Raw genomic sequence first — 21351 nt, 5'->3', positions numbered from 1 at the left:
AGTAATGAAGAAATTTAAAAGAAAATTTCTAATTTTGTTTTAAAATTATGTTTTAGATTATTATTTCCATTTATTTAAAGATATTACAAATAGATAAATATTAAAAATAATTTATAGTTTTTGTCTTAAGAAAATTACAAATTTTGTTTAAAATTTTTGCTGGTCAAAAATGGGAAAATAAATTTCAAATAATGTTTATCATTATGTAAGTTATTTTTTAAGGTAAGGAATTGTGAAATGCCCTATGTGTTAAATGACTAAGGAACTCTACCAGGCCAGGGTTTTCTCCAGCAGTTCAACTATCAATATGATCGTCTTTGTCGTCACAGAATCTAAGAGGTGACTGTAACTGAACTTAGAGGTAGGCTCTACTTTCGGATACCTCTATAAAGCTCATGTGCAACGACATAGCATCAGAGTTCGCTCATTGAACCACTCTACCCTGTTTTTAAAAAAATTGGAGTTCTTCCCGGGTTCTTCATTCTGCTCTTTTATGATGCAAATATTTTGACTATGCTGGGCGGGTCATGACACGTGCGGCACAACCCTAAGGACTAGTCCTAGGCCAAAAACACAAGTCACGGACCACGGTGAGGATGCCATACAAAATCCGGGTCGAATCATGCTTCCATTCATACCAGCGACGCGTACCTAGGTGTATTCAGTCTCAAGCCGAATAATATCGGTGGTAAGCAAATCCGATAATTAAGCGTATCCATTTCTTATTACTGTAAGCGCACCAAGGCTCTGGCGTTGTTTATGTCATTTTTGTGTTGGCTAGAGTACGTGAATTTGGATGCAACAGGCGCCCGTTCTGTCGCGCTACGAACATCCCTCGTACATTTGTCAAGGGAGGCAAGCAAGCCTACCGTCTAACTCTGTTACGACCAAAGTTTCACGCGACTATCACGGAAAGCGCCCACGGAACCATTCAATAAACAAAACTCAGGCGTCTAACAAGGCGGACATTCATTTGCCTCGATTCAGAATAGTGTGCGGTACGGAGCACTATCGATTGAGTTCTTGCGACGAGATGCTATTCCCCGGCTCGCCTCAAATAGCTCGTATTGCGCTGTTAGGTTCACTTCACCCGCCATTATGATTCTCTCTGCGTTTGCGGTTATCATTCTCCTGCCAATTGCCATCGCCAGCAGTGGCGTGCACAAGCTCAAACTTCATAAGGTTCCTCGAGGAATTGTTGACTCAGTTATAGAGTCTGCCTACTTGTCGGAGAAGTATCGTGGACAGGCCCAACTACCGTTAACGGGCACAGATGGCCCGAGTCACCAGCCTGGTCCAATCAGTGATAAGATAGCAAATGGCGGGCATAAAGTCCCGCTCAGTGGTAAGTTGAAGGATCGTTCGTTTAGCCCTTGGATCCACGCAATGACGCCCTCTACGCGTAGACTTCATGAATGTCCAATACTTCACGAATGTCACTCTCGGTTCTCCTCCTCAAGAGTTCAGGGTTATTCTGGATACAGGTAGTTCAAATCTATGGGTCCCCAGCACCAAATGCAGGTCCTTCGGATGTTCCATGCATGCGAAGTATAATTCTTCTGCATCGTCAACGTATCAGGAGAATGGGACGGACATCCATATCACATATGGCTCTGGCTCCATGGAAGGATTCGTCTCAAAGGATGTTGTCACCATCGGCGACCTCAAAATCGATGGACAGGACTTTGCCGAAGCGACGAAAGATCCGGGTCCAGCATTTGCGTTTGGAAAGTAAGCGAGCCCATTTCTGCGTGCACTTTGCATGCAGTTAACTGAACCTGGCCTAGGTTTGACGGAATCTTCGGGCTCGGCTATGATACTATTTCCATCAATCACATTACGCCCCCTTTCTACAGCATGGTCAACCAGGGATTACTTGGCGCACCTATCTTTTCTTTCCGGTTCGGTTCATCGGAGGATGACGGCGGTGAAGCAACCTTTGGCGGTATTGATGAATCGGCATACACAGGGGAGATCAACTATGCTCCTGTTCGTAGCCGGGAACACTGGGAAGTCGAACTTCCTAAATATGCCTTTGGTGATAATGAGTTCATTCTTGAAAATACTGGCGGCGTGATCGACACTGGGACCTCCCTCATCAATTTGCCTGTCGACGTTGCAGAGAAGCTGAATGCCCAGTAAGTGGATAAAGCACGTACTGTGATTTCGATAATTTATGGTCTTCTCTGCTTGAAGGATTGGTGCGAAGAAGTCCAGGACTGGGCAATACACAGTTGACTGCAAGAAAGTCCCCGAATTTCCCGAATTCACTCTCTGGTTCAATGGGCAGGCCTATCCTCTCAAGGGAAGCGACTATATTATCGAAAGCCAGGGTTTGTGCACCAGTTCCTTCACTGGTATCAATATCAATGGACCTGGTGGCGCACTCTGGATCATTGGTATGCACTATTCGTCATATATTGAGATATGCTACTGAAGCCCGTTTTGCAGGCGATGTTTTCCTGCGCCGCTACTATACGGTATTTGATCTTGGAAACGATGCTATCGGTTTTGCGAAATCGAAATAAGGTGTCCAAATTCGAGTTGAAATTAGTTGCTCCACCTCGTCATTAGAATAGGAAGACTTGCTTCGTCGAATACAGACGTGATCTCTTAATACAGGCATACTAGTTTTGCGATGAATATACTAGTGAACGGAGTGCTTGAAGATACTGCAGTGGGAATAAGCTTCCGTTGTCCAACTCCTCAATAGAAAATACCCACCGGGTAATTATGGAACATTCGAAACAATACCTTGGCGGGTCGTTAACTGCTGTAAGGTACTGTTCGGTTTGAAGCTTTACTAGTGTGATAAATGTCGGATAAGAGAGTCTTAAAGACTGCATGATCGATATCAGTTTATTGTTCTTGTTAATATTCACGTAACAGTTATTCCTAGTTGGCCATTCTGTGTACAGGACTTCATATGACCAAAAATCACTCACAAGTACAAGCCTATGGTCATGTCTAAGTTCACGCCAGTCTCTCCCTGTGCGTGCAATTGGACAATGCCAGGAGATAAATACTCGCCGAGCAGTTCCTTAAATCGTTTGCTTGGCTAGGACAATATACAAATACAAAAGCCTTATTCAAAACACGCTTCCATGCATAGCGGTAGCGTCGTGTACCTGACAGTCTTTGACCTCCTTGCGAATAAGAGTCGGAGGCAGGCCATCCCGATAATGAAACTTATCTTTATTCGTAATTTCTTTGGGCGTCTAGTCGCTCCTAGGCTGTATTTAATCTAGTAGGTGAAATACTGCTCGGTAAAGTAATGGATTCGTAACTGCTTGTCGCGCCCACCGTAGGAGAAAAGAAACAAGCGCCCGTTCAATCCTGACATGAACAAGGAGTGCGCCCCCGTCTTGGTGCGCAAGGTCATGCGCGCGCCCAATCGTTTCAAGACATGGCTTCGCGTATTAAACGCAGGAACCGCTAACTAGATACCCTGACATGCACATACTACACAACCTGTAAAGTACGTTAAACAAAAAAAGCAGAAATTGAATGTGCGCTTTGCATTTTATGATCACTTTTGTGAACGAGAAAGCAATATTCATTGAGGCTCAATGCCTCAGATGTCCAGGAACAGATGCATTAATGTTGTCCGTCCATTTCCTTCTCGACGGGCAGTAGATCATTTTATTTCAATCTTAACCATTGGCATTCCTCCACACTCCTAGACTTCCCGTGTCTGCTCAAACGCAAATATAACTCCATTAGGCAAACTTTAAGTCAAATTATATGCTAATAGCCAAGAGCGCGAGAATCACGGTTTAATCATAACTTTAGACGCCCAAGTTAGGAGGGAAGCTTCGCCGGATGCTTGGAAGCTCGGTGTCTCGGAGGGAGGTACAATCTACATCGTTACGTAACTCTGCAGCGTATAGCTCTGTAGGACTCAATGCATTTCAGACGCCAGAGGTAGCGCCTTTTCAATTTGCTGCATTTAGAGATAATTCTCTGCCAGGTCGCAATGCAGAGCTCCTTATTATCTACTCAGTGCTTTAGTAGGTATAAAATGCGAGCGTTCAGGACTCGTTAAGCATCATCTCTCGACTACCCCGCTCAACCATGGCTGCTACTACTGAGACTATGAAGAAAGGCTCTCTGACCATTGCTGGATCAGGCATTGCCAGTATCAAGCATATGACTCTTGAGACGGTGTCCCACATCAAAGAGGCCGAGAAGGTCTACTACATCGTCACCGACCCTGCGACGGAGGCGTACATCAAGGATAATGCTGTCGGAGCATGCTTCGACTTGCGCGTCTTCTACGATACGAACAAGCCTCGTTATGAATCATATGTCCAGATGTCCGAGGTAATACAGCTCCTTTAGTTTCTGCATTGCGATGCTAACTAGTGAGAAAGGTCATGCTGCGAGACGTGAGAGTGGGCCATTCGGTCCTTGGGATCTTCTACGGCCACCCAGGTGTCTTTGTATCGCCCTCTCACAGAGCTATCGCTATAGCGAAAGAGGAGGGTTTCCAGGCTCGAATGCTCCCAGGTATCTCGGCCGAGGACTACCTGTTCGCCGACATTGGATTCGACCCTGCCGCTCATGGTTGCATGTCATACGAAGCCACTGAACTTTTAGTCCGAAACAAGCCATTGAACACTTCCACGCATAACATCATCTGGCAAGTTGGAGCCCTTGGTGCTGAAGCAATGGTATTTGATGTGAGCAAGGCAATTGCATATCACGGAATTTCCAGTACTAATACCTATGTGCCATGCAGAATGCCAAGTTCAGTTTGCTTGTCGACCGTCTTGAGCAAGACTATGGTTCCGACCATAAGGTCGTGCATTACATTGGCGCTATCCTCCCCCAGGCGGATCCAACTGTCGAGGCGTATATCGTTGCCGACCTTCGCAAGGAGGACGTCGTGAAGCAGTTCAACGCGATATCTACGCTGTACATCCCTCCGCGTGTCGCTGGCAAGTTCTTGGATGACATGGCTAAGAAACTCGGAATCGCCGATTCTGCAGCCTATCTGAAGAATCACTATCCACAAGCACCGTACACTGGACCCGAGTTTGCCACTGATCCCGCTTACGGACCTCGCGAGAAGGCTGTCATCGACCAGATTGACAACCATGCTGCGCCAGAGGGACACACGGTCCTCCATGCTTCGGATGCACTGAAGAAACTGAATACTGACCTTGCGCTATCTCCAAAATTCCTGGAGGAGTACAAGGAAAACCCGATGCCGATCCTTGAAGCGATGGATGGTCTCACCAACGAAGAGAAAGCCGCACTTATGCAAAACCCGCTTGGCGCGACTCATGAGTTAATGTGGGCAACCCCAGATGAGATAGCCAACGGACGCGCGCTTCCTGTCGTTAACTTTATGGCGTACGGTGGCTATGGGGGATACTATGGAGGAGGATGCAGGCCCTGCCCCTGCTGCGTCGTCACGGTATGCAACTGTTGTTAAGCGCTTTGCTTCATGATTCAGGATCGATGGTCTTCAGGAGGGGTGAGCACAAAAATTTGAAGTGGTATACCTTTGACCGACTAATGGCATCTCATTTACTCCGTCCAGATCACCACTTTCTCTGCACCACGAAGTTGACCGGCAGCTTTTTCTTCCATAACTTGACCCCTTTACAATATCTTTTCTTCCATTATCCAATGGGATTCAACATCACTACAGGCTCAATGTAGTGTATCGATACGCTGTCCTCATGACCTGTCACTCGCGTAAACTTATTATGTGCTCAGTCAAACAAATGCAATATGGTGAACAATTTAAATGTCTGAATTTTACATATGACGTTAGCCAGAATAAGTAAATATATACTCGGAAACCCACCTCGAATATCACCCAATTTTAGCAATCTTCAAGGGGAAACACACGAATCTGTATGAACAGGTCGCGAGAGCAACAGAAATATCCATGCTGAGGAACAATGCCGATTCGGTAGTTGTGACATCATTGTGTCCTGACGCATATAAAGTGTATTCATCCAGTGCATGTCGCAACGACAATCAGTCTCCAACAAGACATTTCGCGGATATTTCTCTGTAAAGTGCAAAGATTATGTATTATAACGTCTACTCAATATAGGTGATGGTGCAAGTGAACAGATGGACACAAGTTAAAGGATTTGGCTGACGATACGAGGATTCCAGTTTACTCTCGTCCCAATTTCGATGGTGTCTTTCGTTTGGCATGCGTTATGAGTTCTGCACAAGAGGAGCTTCAGCATGTCGGCATTGATCGAGTTCCATGTGGTGATTCCAAGAAAAGTTTCATCCGCCGAAGTTAAATCGGAACTAATCGGGTAAAAAAACGTAAGTCAATCGTATGCAAGTGACACTGGCTACTTACATGTCATGAATACGAGACCTGTATCAGGAGCGGTATTGCCGAGGGAATAATGGACCTAAGTCGCGCCACCCTTTGAGTCTGAATCTCCACTTAAACTTCGGAAGAATTCAGCATAAGCGTAATCGACATCGAACAATAGCTAGCAAAGTTGATACACCCGGTAAGAGCCAAAAGTCATTCAGAATAGACAAAGACAATTTTACCTGCCGAGTCTGTTCTTCTGTGAGCTCTTCTGAGGCCTTCATACCGTTCAAGGTGATTAACCTGTGTGTTGCAGCAACTTCATGTTTATGGCCGTGCAGAGAGAAGCACACGAGGGAAAACATACCAAGATACCATTCGACTACGACCCTCCCAGTCTTTGCTTGCTTTAAACCTCGCATAATTCGTCATAAGCCCTTGCAAGATTGGATGAAGCTGGTCCTTTGCGCGCATACGCAATCGAAGTGCATCCATGAATGTGATAAAACTCTGTGGGCGAATATGAGATTAAAAAGAAATAAATTGAGATTAAGGCACAACGCTGACCTGAGTAGTCTCAGCCACCCATTTGCCGGTTTCTGGAATCTGGAAGTCGCAGGTTCGAGCCCTGCAGCGAGCACGTATTTTTTTCTTGTTTCGCTGGCGCAAGCAAGAAATGCAGACACTGAGACAGCATGGGCAGTCAGTAGGTGACTTCAATTAATTGGCAGGAGCACTTGCAGGACAGTTGGAAAATTTTGGGGTGGCTCGGCAAAGTGGACGTACCTTAATATATACCAAATAGAGATGTAAATCCGTGCAACTCTCTGCAAGTGTCTGCAAGTGCTCGAACCCACTTGTTGGCACTTGCAAACGTGTCAGAGTTTGAAATAAAGAAATGTCTGACTACAACCCAACAAAAATCATGAGTAACGTGACATGGGCATTAAATGTCGATCTCTGCAAGTCCAGCTCTTCAATTTTGAGAGACTTGCATAACTCTTGGCATCTTAACTCTAAATTGCCAAAGCCCTTCTGCAAGTGTCTCTGCCAATTAATTGAAGTCACCTAGTGTTCACGAATTGATAAATTACTTATTTTGGAATACAGACGCGTGACGTCCCCGGTTTCTGGGATGCATATGTGTGATTGTGTCGCGTTGTCTCGTCTTTGCAGTTTGGTGCCATTAACTCACTTGAACTCTCACCACAATGTCAATGTCTGCACAAGCACCGATATCGCTCGACGAAGAAGTGAGACTGTATACGAACAATGCAGAGCGCGAGAAATATGGACTGCTTGCGACGCTTTTTGGCGTCATAGTTGCCCTCGACTACCTGGAGCGTGCGTACGTGCGTGATGCAGTCCCTGCTGCCGAGTGAGTCCCCATCATTTCCTTTCATTGTTCCTTTTCAATGCACAAGGGTACTAAGTGAATATCCTTGCCATATATTCAATGCTCAAGAGATATTCGCCGGCTTGCACCAGACTATTGTCGCAGTACAAGACAATGCTTAAACTCGTATCGGACGATGTGCCATCAATAGAAGATTTCATGGCTCGATATAGGGTGAGCTATACGCTAATCTTGTTAGCAATGTATGAATACTCAGAAGCACTATTGTGATGCAGATGGACCACCCAGCTGCATTACACCGTATGAAGGTCGGAGTGCCTGCTACTGTGGAGCATTCGAGTGATGCTGGCAAACTCATCTTCCTATACCGGAGGTCATACAAATATATGAAACTGGCACTCTAGCCAACTGAGCTAAGCAAGCCGAGTCACATACCTATTTCGAATATTATCACATATTTAGTACAGAAATGCTTTGCGATCTGACCAGTTCTGACGCAGCAGTGATCGATGATCCTCGTCAGACTCTGGACGCCCACGCAACACGGGTCACTTACAATTGTTGAACTGGTCACGACAGACTGCTCTAAACGATGTACTGGAAAACTCAATGACGTGATCCTACATGCTTCTTCAAAACACTAACTCTACTTCAGAAAGGCAAGCTTTTACGCCTTCTTCAATTTTTATCTGAATTTGCCAACCTTACAATTTCCTTCGCCAAAGCGTTCACAGTCGGACAATCAAATACGAGACTGTATCCGATTTCGCTCGTCGGAATTTTAGCCTCCCGAAACGCATGCAGAAGCGTGTTCCTGATTTGCGTTGCCTGCAAACTGTCGGACATAAAAATAACGATCGCTATTACAAATCTTAAACTATGAAAACGCACCTATCACAGCCAAATTCAAATAGATTGTCGTCGTCTCTCACTGCGTTCCTGAGAGTTTGTCCAACTAACATTCGTACGTACTCCATTGTAGAGACTTCATCCCAAGTTACTGGAGGTGACGGTCCACTGCTGCCTTGTGCGGAGACTGTTTCGTACAGCTCATTGATTTCCTTCTCGTACAGGGTCACTGAGACGTGCCGCCTTGGGTTACCCTTCGGAGTGTATTCAAACGGCTTTGACGGATCCGTCACAATGATCATCTGAACCGAGTACTTTAACAAAAAGGTCATATTCGAAAGGAAATTCAGTACCTCTTTGAAGATTCTCGAGTGCGTTGGAGCAAATGCATTTGCCTTTTCGACGTATGGCCTATATTTGTATAATAATTGACGTTAAACAAGTCAACGGTCTGATATTATGAGCGCACAACATACCAGATATCGTTCCTGAACTGCTCCAGCAATTTTCCACCATCTTCTCCTTTAACACTGAATGGCATCTTTGGCTCTAAAATCACTCCATTCTGGAATCTGCCACGCCCAAACATGAGTGCATTCACTACAAGCGGGCTACGAGTAATAATATGCTCTTTGATCGTGTAAGTATTACTATATGAGATACATGTTTGTATGTAGCACAAACCCATAGGTCCTGGATTCGTCTATTGGGTTCGGCAATAGACAGAGATAATAAGCTTCTGGAATGCTATGAACGAGAAGAAGGATGGTACGAGAATACCTTCTCTCCTGACGAAAGCATAATTTGGTCATCCGCACGTCCAAGTATCTTGTACAGTCCAGGAACACTAGGATGTGCGACAAGTAAATCACTCGTTGCATATGCATTTTCATTTGCTCCGTCCAATGCTATGTTTGTATTAGTTGGCGTATGTGTAGAGCATGGCTTAGAAAGTACATTAGTCAATGTCATATATAGTTAAAGAGACAGTACCTTGACTACTAGTTCAAAAACGTGCTCTTCTGAGTCGGTGACTTCACTCTGAGGAACGAGTACAGGTTCCACATGAGGAGAAAAGAAGAAATACTCCCAACCAAACTGTTGTGATTCCTCTGTTATCAGAATCAGCAGCGCGTTTTGTATTCGTGTATTTAGAACAATTACTTGGCATGCATCTTGTGACGACACCCATTTCCGTTCTACAAATAAATGCCATCGGACCAAAGTGTAAGATAGCGTAAGTGAATTTGAGTGTAGTGCACCTACGCTCCATAAATATGCCACAAGGGAACACCTTCCGATTCAAGGACGTCACCGACTGCCTTACTCAGAGGTGCTCCTCCGAATACCTTTATGACCTTAATATCAGAAAGATGAAAACTTGCAGAAACATGTATCATTTTACAATTCCATTAAGCTTCTTAAGTATTTTGACACTTTCTGGCTGAGAACTCCACTCCTAAAGAGGCAGATAATCAATTTAGGCATGTAGAGTAGAAAATAGTTAATCTTAATAACCTCCATAAAGTGAGGTATTCCGAATAAAAGCGTTACTCCGGTAGCTATGCAGCTAGCCAGTTGACTTGCGGGAGTCAGTCCAATAGGAGGTTGCGTTGGCCTAAAGACCGAGAGACGCATCCCGGTGGCAGGCTAAAAATAAGAGTAACTTAGTAAATGTATGCTTATGCTTGTATTGTAATAGGAAGGAACTCACAGCCCAACAGGTATGGAAGAAGCCAGACACGTCTTTAATCATTGTTGGAAGAAGCCAAGATTATTTTATGAAAAATGCATTGACATGACTAACTCACGGAATAACGGCAATGCATGAACTGCCATCGTCTCGCAGTGTATGTCGCGCTCTCCGAACCCTGTATCGACAAGGGTAAAAAGACAGAATGTGAATTAAACAATACCTGTAATATTTCTTGAGAAAGATTACGACGTACAAGGCGAGCGTGCCATTTGTAAAAGGATTCTATGAGTTAGATGTCTAAGTTTTGGAAATGCTGTGGAGCCTATGTACAAATTAAATGTCAGGGCAGTGATCAGAGAGCTATATGTAGAAAGTAGGGCTCGCCTGATGAGTGCAAAATAAGTGCAGGAGAATCTAAATCAGGCTTCTCGGCGGTCGGCAAGAGTTGAAATTCCCCAGCATCGTCATCAGGGAAGAGGGTACCGAACGATGGCATAGGAAGCACTACGATAGACGGTCGACATGTACCCTGTCTATTACTTGGACCATCGCTTTTGAGTTTGTATTCTGATAAACCGGAGCCAATTTCTTCTAAAGCAGACCTGCAAACCTTCTGCATAGCATCATCTGCACTGACGAAAATGTGACATGCAGTTGTCTGTTGAAGCATATTTGCAACTCCAATTGCTGAATTGCGAATCGATATTGGAAACGGCTGGATCCCTGCTCGCATAAGGCCAAGCAAAAAACATTGAAATGTAATTGTATCTGTTCAATAGTTTACGAGCTCCGCTCTAAAATGATACTATATATTTAGCTTACCCGAATTTGCAAGAACTGCAACCGTTATTGGATCCTGGCGAGAACCGGCTTCCCCAGACTTCAAGGCACCTCCAAGTTGTTCAGTTGCATATACTTGTGCTCTATGAATTCCACGCTGTGCCTCTGACCAAGATATTGTTCGTACTTTTCCTGCGTCTGCCTCGTATATATAAAGGGGATGATTTTTAGAGTGTTCACCGTGGTAATCGTAAAGTTGGTGAAGAACAAAAGAACCGTCAAGAGGAGGCACTGAGAAAGTCTTGCTTTCGTTTGCTTGGACGGTTCGGAAGCCACTGGTCGAGAGGGACATGGCGGACAGGCGGATGATTTGGCAGCGTGCCCTGGGTACTTATTGGATGTTGGTAAGCGGACCAATGTCGGCAACATGACACTCAAATCGATGACATTAATGGTCTGAAGAGGCGCGGCAAGGGCGTCTTAATGAAGCAAGCCGTAAGTCGTCGGAGAAAGTGGGTAATATTAATAAGGTAAATATAACAGTTGAACGCCTCATGCAAAAACTAAAGAACGCTAATACGCTCTTTCCGTGATCTAGGAGCATCGTTTCTGCAAATCGGTGACCTCTATGTCGTTGATATGCAATGTGGCATATAGTTTGAAGACCGCATCACTTCTCAGTGTTCCACCGAAGCACATGGAAGGGAAGCACCTCCTTGACTAGTTGAGTAAATGCCAATTTAGTTCACATGTTGGCATGATGTTGTACTACATCACTTTTGATAGCAGATAGAATCATTGCTGCGCCGCTCTACATCTGATCGGATAGAATATGTATTCTTATGGTAAACGGATTCTCAAGAATAGTGTGACCAACGGATTTAATTGAAACGATTCTTGGAGTCCCAACAACATATTTTCTGACGGGCTGATGCTGAGCCACCGCATTCGTACAAAATCCCCATAGCAAGGTTTATGTAAGCAATGATTATAATCTATTCGATTAAAAAAAATATCAATAGCTATATATTTCAGTATGCGCTTACTATGCATACACGCAACACACATGCTGGTTGTGGACCAGTAGCCTGTGTATTGGAAATGGATTTGGCTTAGCCGATAGTTCCGAGGAAATACGACCCCACCACACGACGGATTCATGTAGGCAAGGTGAAATTCGAGCACCTTATAAAGGTTTAGTTTCTCACGTCATGCGGAAGATATTTATCCACTTTAAAGCACTTTCTTCGCAAGTGGATTCTCCGTTTGTTTTTCAAATTGCCGACACGTTCCTTATTGCAAGCCACCCGTCAAAGTTCATTTTCTTCTCATGCTATTTCACAGAGCATCATCACTCAAACGGTGGTCCTACTCCTGTTACGTTGTTCCCTAACCTAAGATATCTCCCCTATCGTCAACACGAACGCGCTTTTGCCCAATCCTCTCACTCAGCCCGCCTTCGTGTGATGCAAATATCACAGAACCGGCAAAGTTCTCACATATTTAGTTACCCTGGCTCCTTATGATAAGTTCGGACATGCTTCTTGGAAACCCGAGTTATGTCACCACAGAATATATCGGGAGCTATCATTACCGGTCTCATGTAATGTTGCCACAAGACGCATAGCTTGAACCAATCCTATATAGAGCCGACTGTCAAACTACTCTTAAGTCCGATCGGCGTTTAGCACCTGGCTTCAAACTCAAGCTATGAGTACCGACCCTGCATTCGCTGCAAGTATACATCACTTGTATGTACCCATTCGATTTTCATTCCTGTTCAAAACTGAGAAGGACTCGACTAGAACGGTTGCGAAGCAATATGCGACTGCAAGCTGGGGTACGAGAGCAACTCCTTTGAGCAGCTTGAGTCCCTTATCTGAAATTAAAATTACCATTCTCACTTCTTGAAGTTCTGGCTATATATGAGTACATTATTACATTCGATAGAGAGGTGCAGAGTATATGGCAGCGTAAATACAGTTTTGCAACTGTACTATGGGTTCTGGTAAACTTCAGCTCATTTGGGGTTAGTAATCAACGCTGAAATATCGCGCCTTGTAGAACAGATATGTGCTACTGCTGTCCTACTGTGCGATTACTCTAGGTAAGCGGAGTACTAGTTATACATAAAGTGCAAACTGAATCTCATTTCCCCATTGCTTCTAGCATTCTTCCTGCCATTTACAACACAGGCAAGCAATTCAATTTCGTATTTCTGACTAGGCGCGCCTTATACCAGTCATTCCTCAAAATATTTTAGCAGTAAGTTTTTCGCTGTCCTAGCTTTGGCATCTCTCACCGGTTCGTAAATAGATGTTTGACATTTGTTAAATTTCCTGGGACGATCCAAATCATATCGAATGCTGCTACAGGCCTTACGCTTTCTCTTCGAGTGTATGCGCTGTACGGAAGAGACTGGGTATGTAATTATCCATGCAACTCGAATCTGATTGATGATAAGTTTGATAAATTAGAAAGTCTTCCTTTTACTCGTTCCGACCTTCGTTGTAGAGATGGTGATAGAAGCGGTAAGTGCCTTTCTACAAGCAGACGGAAGATACTCTGGCTTATTGGAAGTAAAGTGGGCAGTAGCAGGTGGTGTTCCGGTGCCTATTCCTCCAGGTTTACACTTCCATCTCTCGCATCTAAAAGCATATCACTGATAAGGCGTAGGACAAGTTGGATGTATACTAACGGGGAAGCCTAATCAGTAAGCAATAATTGGATGTAAATCACTCCTTGATTCTTATATGAACAATCCAGAGGAGATCGTACGCTACGCGTTTCATAGGATTTCGCAACATATATTCATTCGAACTCACTAGGCTTTGCCGCTTTCTGGATCGGCCAACTCATTTTCCCTTCGGTCATTTTCCTCCTTACTACTGGACGGGTTCTCGTGATGAAACAGCAAGGCACTATTAAGGGAGGAATTACAATGCTGCTATTACGAGACGGTGCGTGTTCGACAGTTAGAAAGGCCGAACACAGTGGTTAACATAAAAGGATATACAGGTGTAATGTATTTTGCGTTAGTACTAGTGTTGTTTTTATGTAGGTGTAGATCCAGAGGGATCTGACTATCTTGCAGGATGATATTCACGGTGAACCTTGCGAATGTTTTGACATACGTGGTGCGTTGAGCTTTCTATGCACGTTTTCTTAACTTAGGTCGTTCTGACTGACAATCTTCTTAGATTGCACCAGTAAGGCTAAACCTTCCATTTCCGGAATGAGTGAAATTCGTCTAACACATCCTCAGCCTGACATCCAAGCCATAAACGCACCTTTCTCCGCCCTCATCACAGCAATGATGATATGTCGACTTATGCTAAACCTTCGAAGCGTTGGTACTTCAAATATCGAAAACAACCCATACATACGGACGCGTACGGGTAATATCATCTCAGAAACGCTTGTTGGTAACCTCGGCGAGGCTTTGGACGTCGCTGGTGACTGGAAGGAGCCTAAAGACGATCATATGAGGCACGAATTTTCGAGCAGCCAAGTTTATGAACTCGACACGATCAGTAGATAATGAGCAAATGTTGTTTATGACTTGTTGTATTGTTTCCGCTAAGGAATCCGCTTTATCGTACTTTCTTACGTAATATGAAACACAATCTCGACCTGCACGACTCAACTCCTTTATTTCAGTTCCATCAATACACTGCAATAATACTAATAGTACATACAAGCCGAACAACTTCAGATGAACAAGCGAAGCTAGGACGAAAGAACGACACGAAGAATACAGCTGCAAAGACAGCGACAACAGCGAAAGGACAGTACGTGTGGTAAGATAAGGAAATCAACGAAACTAGGACTTGCTATCACAACACAATATGTACAATTAATAAACTAATGTGCGAGGTGTGGCTATATGCGGATCGAATCAGCCAGAAAGCAAGCAAATCGTTAAACATGCTATGGACGGGATTCGGGCATCGCAAATAAGCGTGAAGATAAACGGTGGAGGGACCGTGTCCACGGTGGGCTGTTTTTCTTCCTTACAGATATACTCTCAAGCAAGAGCAGAGAGCACACATCCAATACCAATACCTGCGCAGAAGAGTGCGAGGCTCCAACGCAGAACACGCCAACCTCCATTCCCGGCATCTGTCCCGCCTTTACCTCTCCTGGATTGAGACCTCGACAAAGAAGGACGCGCTGTTGTGAGCGTATCATCCAAAGTTGCGCTTTCTGTCTTCAATCGTGGACTCTGGCTGAGGGAGGGAGGTCGAGGTGAAAGGAGTGACATGGACAGCAGCACTAGCGAGCGGAAATGAAGTGGATCGAGCGCTGGCGAGAAGCATGGAGCTCCGGTGAACAGTACGCTATTTGAAAGGGAATTGTACCCGGAACTCGAATTAATCTTGTCATGCTGCAAACGCCGTGCGACGTCCTCAGATAACATCGTCTCCCATGCGGCCTTGCTCCATTTCTCCACGGCCTCGGGGTTTCCTGTATACTGCGTTATTGTGGAACGCCTGTTCGCCGCAAACCCATGTGCATGAGAAATCGCAGATGTCCGGTAAGGAGGTGCAATATCTTCGATGGCCCGTTCGACTTCGCGCCATCTCATGAAACGATCGGCCGCTTCGGCGCGGAGCGCAGCTACTGTTTGAGGTGCACGAAATAGGCCGGTACGGAGCGATAGCTGCGAGTGCGGCTGGAAGCTTGATAATTTGGGCTGCGAGCTAAGACCACGTGAGAATGGCGTGAGAGCGGATGATAGAGAAGTTGTGCAGAATGGTACGACGGGAATCGCGGAAGACAGGGCCGAGATGATCTCGCAATCTTGTTGGGTCAATGCTGAGAGAGCTTCAGTAATAGAACAAGGAACTACGAAAGGAGGCACATACGGGTGGCAGTAACGTAAATCAACGCGGTGTACAGCGGAGAGTGTGAGGACGAGAGGAGGGAGTGTAAGAGCGGCGAAGACGGAGAGCCGACGGTTTGATCGCGGACATCACGAAACACATCGTGAATAGGTTCGAGTATCCGTTCTGCTACACTTTCAGGCTATAAATGAGAGTATTAGATATTAATCTGTTAACTGAATGTAGGAATGCTCAACTCACCTTTACAGTAGAATCGAACCCGTCAAGCTCCGTGAAGCTGACATTGGCCGTCCCTTCGAAGCGTTCAAGTCCGTGAGCATCATGCTCTTCAATCCAGTCCGTTGAGACGCGTAATACTCGGCCGCCCTGAATGTCTTCCCACTCAACAGAGTCGACGACGTCATCTGCGTCGGCAAGGAACTCGGCGAGCGCAGTCTTGCCTGATCCTGAGGGTCCAACCAGCAGCAATGACAAATCTCCTAGAGTCTGTCCGTACGGAGTCGGATGCTGTAGCGCAGAGGGCAGGGTAAGCGAGGGGATGATAAGACCAGGCCCTGAGTCGTGCACGTGTTCTTGTTGACGGGGTTGTGAGTGGGGTGAGCCTGCACTTGAGGAGAAGAAAACACTCGACGAGCCCGATGGGAAGGAGGAAATAGAATCAAGGTCGAAATCGGTGTATGGATCGAGCGGTGGACTGTCGGGCGGCGATGGAAGTGATCCGGAGTGACTTGAGTGAGGTGACGCATGTATACTAGTATGGTCGTGGCACTCGCAGTGATTGCAGACTCGAGCTGAGCTCTGCGACAAACGTCGTCGCGGCATTACTTGGGCAGCCGAGCTGGCTGTGCTTTCCATCGTCGACATTGTACTAGATGGCGGGGAGAGAGGAAGGAATATTGGGGGAATATTACTATTAGGAGGAGTGAAAGCACATCTCGGACAACGACTGAAACGAGGCATGTGCGTGGGCGTGACACTCGGATGACGTAATTAAGATAAGATTAGATAAAGCACGTGGCTGTTCTTGTCGCATGTATTTCCCGCGTGTTTTCTTATGTTCTCCCCAGTCTTTTGCTAGGACAAATTGCTACCCCAGCTCTTTCAATCACGAGCTGCTTCCTCCTCCGCGATAATTGACCATTTGACTGCCGCTGCTTCGATAGAAATGATCTATCTGATAACGAACCTAGACTCGTCTCTGACCGTTGGCGGTCCACAGATCGCGGCCCGATATAGCGCATTAAACTGGACCTAGAAGACCTTTCAAATCAGTTCAGAATATTCTTGTATCCTTACCCTACTTCGAGCCAAGACATACTTGGTTGCTCTGTGGAAAGCAGGAACTAAAAACAAAAAAGACGTGAAGTGCGAATTCAAGTGAAACCGATGTCCGGTGTTTGTGAGTTACTCTATGGCCGTACATTCATCCTTTTGGGATCTTTATATTGACGGGTCCCTGGTTCTTTTCCTTTCATCAATGTGAGCATCGATGCATCATAACAAATAGCTGGTTTCTCGCAATGCTAGTGGCGTGCTGATACAGTTTCTGAATCAAATCCGTTACCGGGTACGTAATTGCCCTCAATGCTGTAGATTAGGACGTACAAGGAACTAATTCTAGAATCCTTTCGAATACAAATAGCTCCCTGTAGCTCAGAGCACAAATGTAGCGGTGTCAAGACCAGTGAGGGGAGACGATGTAGATTGGGTGACAAGACAAGATTCCATCGGTAGGCTATAATTAACAACAGTGTAAATTTTCGAGTATCCGCTCAATGCTACGGCATTCGGGAGTACAGTAAATGGAAGCAAGCAAAACTTGAAGACGTGGTGATAGGCCAACCCGGGTCTCAGGTTCCACCACGACTCACCATATGTACAAGTTATTACTCCTCAAACCGCTCGAATTCATCTATAGCTTTACGGCGAAAAGGGTATCACCGTTTCTCGTGCTCCATGCTCGGCCATTCCGCTGCCCGACGTTTGAAATGGCCGTCATTTATGTCTTCTAAAGGGACTGCGTATACAACTTTCGCCCTGGACACGGTGGTGGACGGACTTGGATATTGAATCATTCCGGTGAGAATTGAAAATACGGGCATTAACAAGAGTTCCCGTTCGGGAAACCCGCTGCGATATTGTTCCTTTGCGGATCAATGCTAAAGGTACGGCGTAAATATGACACGAACAAAGCAACAGTGCTTACGACTTGGATGGGATCCAATGCGTATTTAATCCTCCTGTCTACGACAAGGACTTCACGACATAGTCAACACTTACGTTTTCACCAATGGATAGTAAACCATCGACGCTTCCTGATCTACTCCTCTCTCGTTCCAAAGATTCCTCTGCTGAAATTGGCTTCCTGGATACAGAAGGGCGTATTTCAAGTTCCATGTCATATTCTGACTTGTACTCGGATGCAAGCAGAAATGCCCAGCGCCTTGCAGCTGCTGGATTAAAACCAGAATCAGATATCGTGGTGACGAGCTTCCCAGACCACGAAAGTCACATACGCATCCTATGGTCTTGTCTCCTCGGTAAGTCGTTGTTGGTTGCTTCAAGAATTACCACCTAACTTCAATGTTGTAGCTGGAATCCCTGTCTGCCCTATACCACCACTTCATCCAGACACGTCCCGTCAAGTGCTCTTTTTCCAGAATATTCAAACTATTTTCCACGGACCAACGCTCATCACCCACGAGCAAGCTATTCCTGGCATAAAGGCTGTATTCCCAGACATCAAGACCGTATCGCTGATTGAACTTGAAGCACATGCTATAGACGAGTCAACAAAGTCTTTAGTGTTTCCCGAACGTCGGGTTAAACAAGATGATATCGCTTGTCTCATGCTTACATCTGGATCAACTGGAAACTCGAAAGCTGTCGTTCTTCATCACTCGAACCTCTTGTCAAGCATTCGTGGCAAGATTAAACACCACAACACGACGTCGACATCTCGTTTCCTCAATTGGATTTCCTTCGATCACGTTGCGAGCGTTTCAGAGGCTCCGATGGCTGGTTTATCACTGGTGACAATGCCTATCTGGATCACGACGGGAATCTGCACCTCGTAGGGCGCGAAAAGGATTACATCAACATTAACGGAATCAAACGCCCGAGCATTGATATCGAGCATTTCATTGAAGATAGTGCAATAGACGGTGTCATGAGGTCGTTCGTGTACGTTTGTGCCATGCGCTTACCCGATACTGACACGGAGACGTATGCGGTCTTCTACCAGCACATGATTCGCGTGGAAGATGAACTCAGCGCGGAAGATATCCAGGCGATACTGAAGACAAATCAGGATATTCGGAACGCGTGCATCATTTTCTGTCAACTTGCACCGCACGTCATTTTTCCTCTGCCCCGCCAAAGCTTCGTCAAGGTGTGCAATGATTTTTGGTTCCGTGTTCCTGCCTGTCATTGTACTGATTACATTATACAAAGACTTCATTGGGCAAAGTTTCCCGGACGGCCCTCATGTCTTCGTACTTGCAAGGCGCGTACTTCGCTTTGGACTCAAAATTGCATACAAGGAATGCCTCGTCACCCTTATTGTCCATCACCAAGTCTCCACAGAATTCGATTGAGGAAATTGTATTAGAAGCAATCGCATCCGCCCTGGACAAGGAGAACCTGACACTGGGGCGTTCGCAGAGCGTGTTTGACATGGGTGTTTCGTCCATGCATCTTATGCGATTAAAGCACGTCCTTGAGGGGCAGCTTGGCATTTGAGACTTGCAAACAATAGAACTGCTGAAACGTCCAGAGTTTGGCCAACTCTGCGAATACCTGCATGGAATAGTGGAAGTTTATTAGATCGATTCGCTCATCTTTTCTTAGTGGCATAGGGTTTAAAATCTGTAAATTTTTTTTGTGAAAACGGGGTGTTCCTTGAGGAATGTTAAGCAGACCAGATAGCTCATCGATACCACTGCCTCGTGTCTGGTATTGCACCTCGGAACAACACTCTTGTGGAATAGCGTAAAGAAAGTGCCCAAATGGGACTGGAAGCCGCAATATAAGGTTTTGTGGGCATAGACATCGTAGCAAGGTGACAGCGGCAGTCACCGTGTCGAAGTGATGGTTGAGGCCATGTGCTGATGCATATGCATGTCTCATATTAGCATGCTTCTCCGTGCTATGCATGTAGCATTTGTGTGCTCAATAATGATGTTAGTACGTCGCACATGCAGTGCTAGTATAGTCATGAGATTTCAGTGAATGACTCCACATAACTGGATAGTGTCATAAGAAGGATTTTGACACCTGTGCTTCAGGAAGCCATCGAGTAGAGGCTGTACCCCATGCATGGAGCTTTCTGCATTGCCAGTTTCTTCCTCGGTAGGTGTCCCTTTTGTCTGTTCCTTGGAAACGTACTAACATCTGGCGATAAGCATCACGGTCCTAGCCCTTCGCATCTGGAAAATACTGCTTGGTTCCTTCGCGGTCAACATCTCAACGCAACCTTGGAAATAAACGAAGTAGTCCATTAACAGCATGCAAGCGGAGAGAAATGACGAAAGGACCCAAGATTAGACGCGCATCTATTCTCGAGTGTTAGTCGATATTTCGGTCAAGGAAGGTACAAACGTACGTGTATTAGTACTTATTCATTTTGATACCGTTTCGCAAAAAGTGTGGGCTATTCTCATGTACGCTTTCATTGTCGCACGAATGGATAACGAGACGGAAAGACTCTGGGCTACGATTCTGCGTATTGAATACACTCCAAAGATTGACATGTGGAATGGCTTGTTAGAGGGCTACCGCGATACACACCAGGTTGAGCAAGTACTATTAACGTGGGACGTTATGAAAAAGGAACGGTTATGAGACACGAGACATTAATAAAGCTAAACATTTTTTGTAGACTCTTATACTGGCTTTTATACAGAGAGGAAAGGGATACATTTTGACTTTGTCAATACAACAACACAAAACACAGGAAACAAAGTGCAAAGAGACAACTACAAGGGTAATATGACAGTAAGGATTAGGAAATAGTAGAACACAGTGAAATACACACGAAGATATTGAGCTCCATAGCAGGTAAGGATAATAGATGGCTGCTGGGTACACCCTACTTCAAAAAAGATATGCATTAGTGAATATCTCACTGACAGAGATGACAAACAAAGATACCATTGAATTTTTGACTTGGATCACTTCAGCCTTCAGTTGTTTCCAGGTTGTAACTGTGGTTGCACGGGCAGGGATAATCATCTTGTCACCTCGTCTAACACTCCATGACTTTATGCCCTGAGTGTTGTTCTTGACAATCACGGTACGATTATTACAACTGTCTGAAACACCACCTCCTTTCAAGGTCGACCGGCCCTGGCCCCAATCCACATCCGAGTCAGCGTCGCTCATTTTGTTTAACATTGCGTCAATGGCCTGTAGATCATCGGCTGATAGCGACATAGCTGCTTTATACAAGTATTGTGTGCTTGGATTAGACGACAAGCTTAAGGGCCTCTAAAGGAGGATGGGACGCATCGGTTTCAAGAGCGGG

General features: G+C 45.3%; 9 protein-coding genes across 9 annotated transcripts; 6 read left to right on the top strand and 3 right to left on the bottom strand.

Annotated features, from left to right (window-relative positions):
* Nucleotides 1-1098: 1098 nt before the first annotated feature.
* Nucleotides 1099-2528, top strand: FOMMEDRAFT_112639 (endopeptidase; the record flags this gene model as incomplete). Its single annotated transcript, XM_007269900.1, has 5 exons — nt 1099-1345; nt 1407-1731; nt 1788-2138; nt 2197-2399; nt 2452-2528. 5 exons carry the CDS (start codon nt 1099-1101, stop codon nt 2526-2528), a joined length of 1203 nt encoding a protein of 400 aa, XP_007269962.1.
* A 1546-nt stretch (nt 2529-4074) lies between these two features.
* On the top strand, nt 4075-5766 carry FOMMEDRAFT_30904 (tetrapyrrole methylase; the record flags this gene model as incomplete). Its single annotated transcript, XM_007269785.1, has 5 exons — nt 4075-4323; nt 4374-4682; nt 4742-5422; nt 5462-5482; nt 5728-5766. The coding sequence occupies 5 exons, from the start codon at nt 4075-4077 to the stop codon at nt 5764-5766; spliced, it is 1299 nt and encodes a 432-aa protein (XP_007269847.1).
* Nucleotides 5767-6392: 626 nt separating this feature from the next.
* Nucleotides 6393-6995, bottom strand: FOMMEDRAFT_159986 (VPS28-domain-containing protein; the record flags this gene model as incomplete). Its single annotated transcript, XM_007269899.1, has 5 exons — nt 6393-6476; nt 6541-6601; nt 6666-6808; nt 6866-6926; nt 6991-6995. The coding sequence occupies 5 exons, from the start codon at nt 6993-6995 to the stop codon at nt 6393-6395; spliced, it is 354 nt and encodes a 117-aa protein (XP_007269961.1).
* A 520-nt stretch (nt 6996-7515) lies between these two features.
* FOMMEDRAFT_93414 (VPS28-domain-containing protein) lies at nt 7516-8059 on the top strand (the record flags this gene model as incomplete). The annotated part of the gene is made up of 3 exons (XM_007269884.1): nt 7516-7676; nt 7766-7868; nt 7931-8059. The coding sequence occupies 3 exons, from the start codon at nt 7516-7518 to the stop codon at nt 8057-8059; spliced, it is 393 nt and encodes a 130-aa protein (XP_007269946.1).
* A 468-nt stretch (nt 8060-8527) lies between these two features.
* Nucleotides 8528-11332, bottom strand: FOMMEDRAFT_93389 (acetyl-CoA synthetase-like protein; the record flags this gene model as incomplete). The annotated part of the gene is made up of 11 exons (XM_007269882.1): nt 8528-8915; nt 8981-9207; nt 9504-9616; nt 9669-9703; nt 9771-9853; nt 9910-9963; nt 10023-10154; nt 10338-10375; nt 10454-10579; nt 10741-10968; nt 11092-11332. 11 exons carry the CDS (start codon nt 11330-11332, stop codon nt 8528-8530), a joined length of 1665 nt encoding a protein of 554 aa, XP_007269944.1.
* Nucleotides 11333-12191: 859 nt separating this feature from the next.
* Nucleotides 12192-14521, top strand: FOMMEDRAFT_159982 (uncharacterized protein; the record flags this gene model as incomplete). The annotated part of the gene is made up of 14 exons (XM_007269898.1): nt 12192-12441; nt 12511-12583; nt 12669-12820; nt 13207-13284; nt 13356-13402; nt 13458-13511; nt 13566-13605; nt 13657-13693; nt 13747-13754; nt 13809-13940; nt 13999-14014; nt 14075-14117; nt 14181-14189; nt 14246-14521. The coding sequence occupies 14 exons, from the start codon at nt 12192-12194 to the stop codon at nt 14519-14521; spliced, it is 1215 nt and encodes a 404-aa protein (XP_007269960.1).
* Nucleotides 14522-14635: 114 nt separating this feature from the next.
* Nucleotides 14636-16719, bottom strand: FOMMEDRAFT_170237 (uncharacterized protein). The gene is made up of 3 exons (XM_007269897.1): nt 16068-16719; nt 15849-16008; nt 14636-15798 (listed from the first exon to the last, which is right to left on the bottom strand). Exons 1-3 carry the CDS (start codon nt 16689-16691, stop codon nt 15008-15010), a joined length of 1575 nt encoding a protein of 524 aa, XP_007269959.1. The 5' UTR covers nt 16692-16719; the 3' UTR covers nt 14636-15007.
* Nucleotides 16720-17341: 622 nt separating this feature from the next.
* On the top strand, nt 17342-19568 carry FOMMEDRAFT_170236 (acetyl-CoA synthetase-like protein; the record flags this gene model as incomplete). The annotated part of the gene is made up of 6 exons (XM_007269896.1): nt 17342-17394; nt 17470-17557; nt 17627-18367; nt 18420-18848; nt 18905-19218; nt 19281-19568. Exons 3-6 carry the CDS (start codon nt 18118-18120, stop codon nt 19566-19568), a joined length of 1281 nt encoding a protein of 426 aa, XP_007269958.1. The 5' UTR covers nt 17342-17394; nt 17470-17557; nt 17627-18117.
* Nucleotides 19569-20144: 576 nt separating this feature from the next.
* FOMMEDRAFT_159979 (uncharacterized protein) lies at nt 20145-20669 on the top strand (the record flags this gene model as incomplete). The annotated part of the gene is made up of 3 exons (XM_007269895.1): nt 20145-20177; nt 20245-20392; nt 20473-20669. The coding sequence occupies 3 exons, from the start codon at nt 20145-20147 to the stop codon at nt 20667-20669; spliced, it is 378 nt and encodes a 125-aa protein (XP_007269957.1).
* Nucleotides 20670-21351: the final 682 nt, after the last annotated feature.

The sequence above is a fragment of the Fomitiporia mediterranea genome (genome assembly GCF_000271605.1).
Source record: "Fomitiporia mediterranea MF3/22 unplaced genomic scaffold FOMMEscaffold_11, whole genome shotgun sequence".
NCBI classification, from domain to species: domain Eukaryota; kingdom Fungi; phylum Basidiomycota; class Agaricomycetes; order Hymenochaetales; family Hymenochaetaceae; genus Fomitiporia; species Fomitiporia mediterranea.
This window is presented reverse-complemented; position numbering and strand designations above follow the sequence as displayed.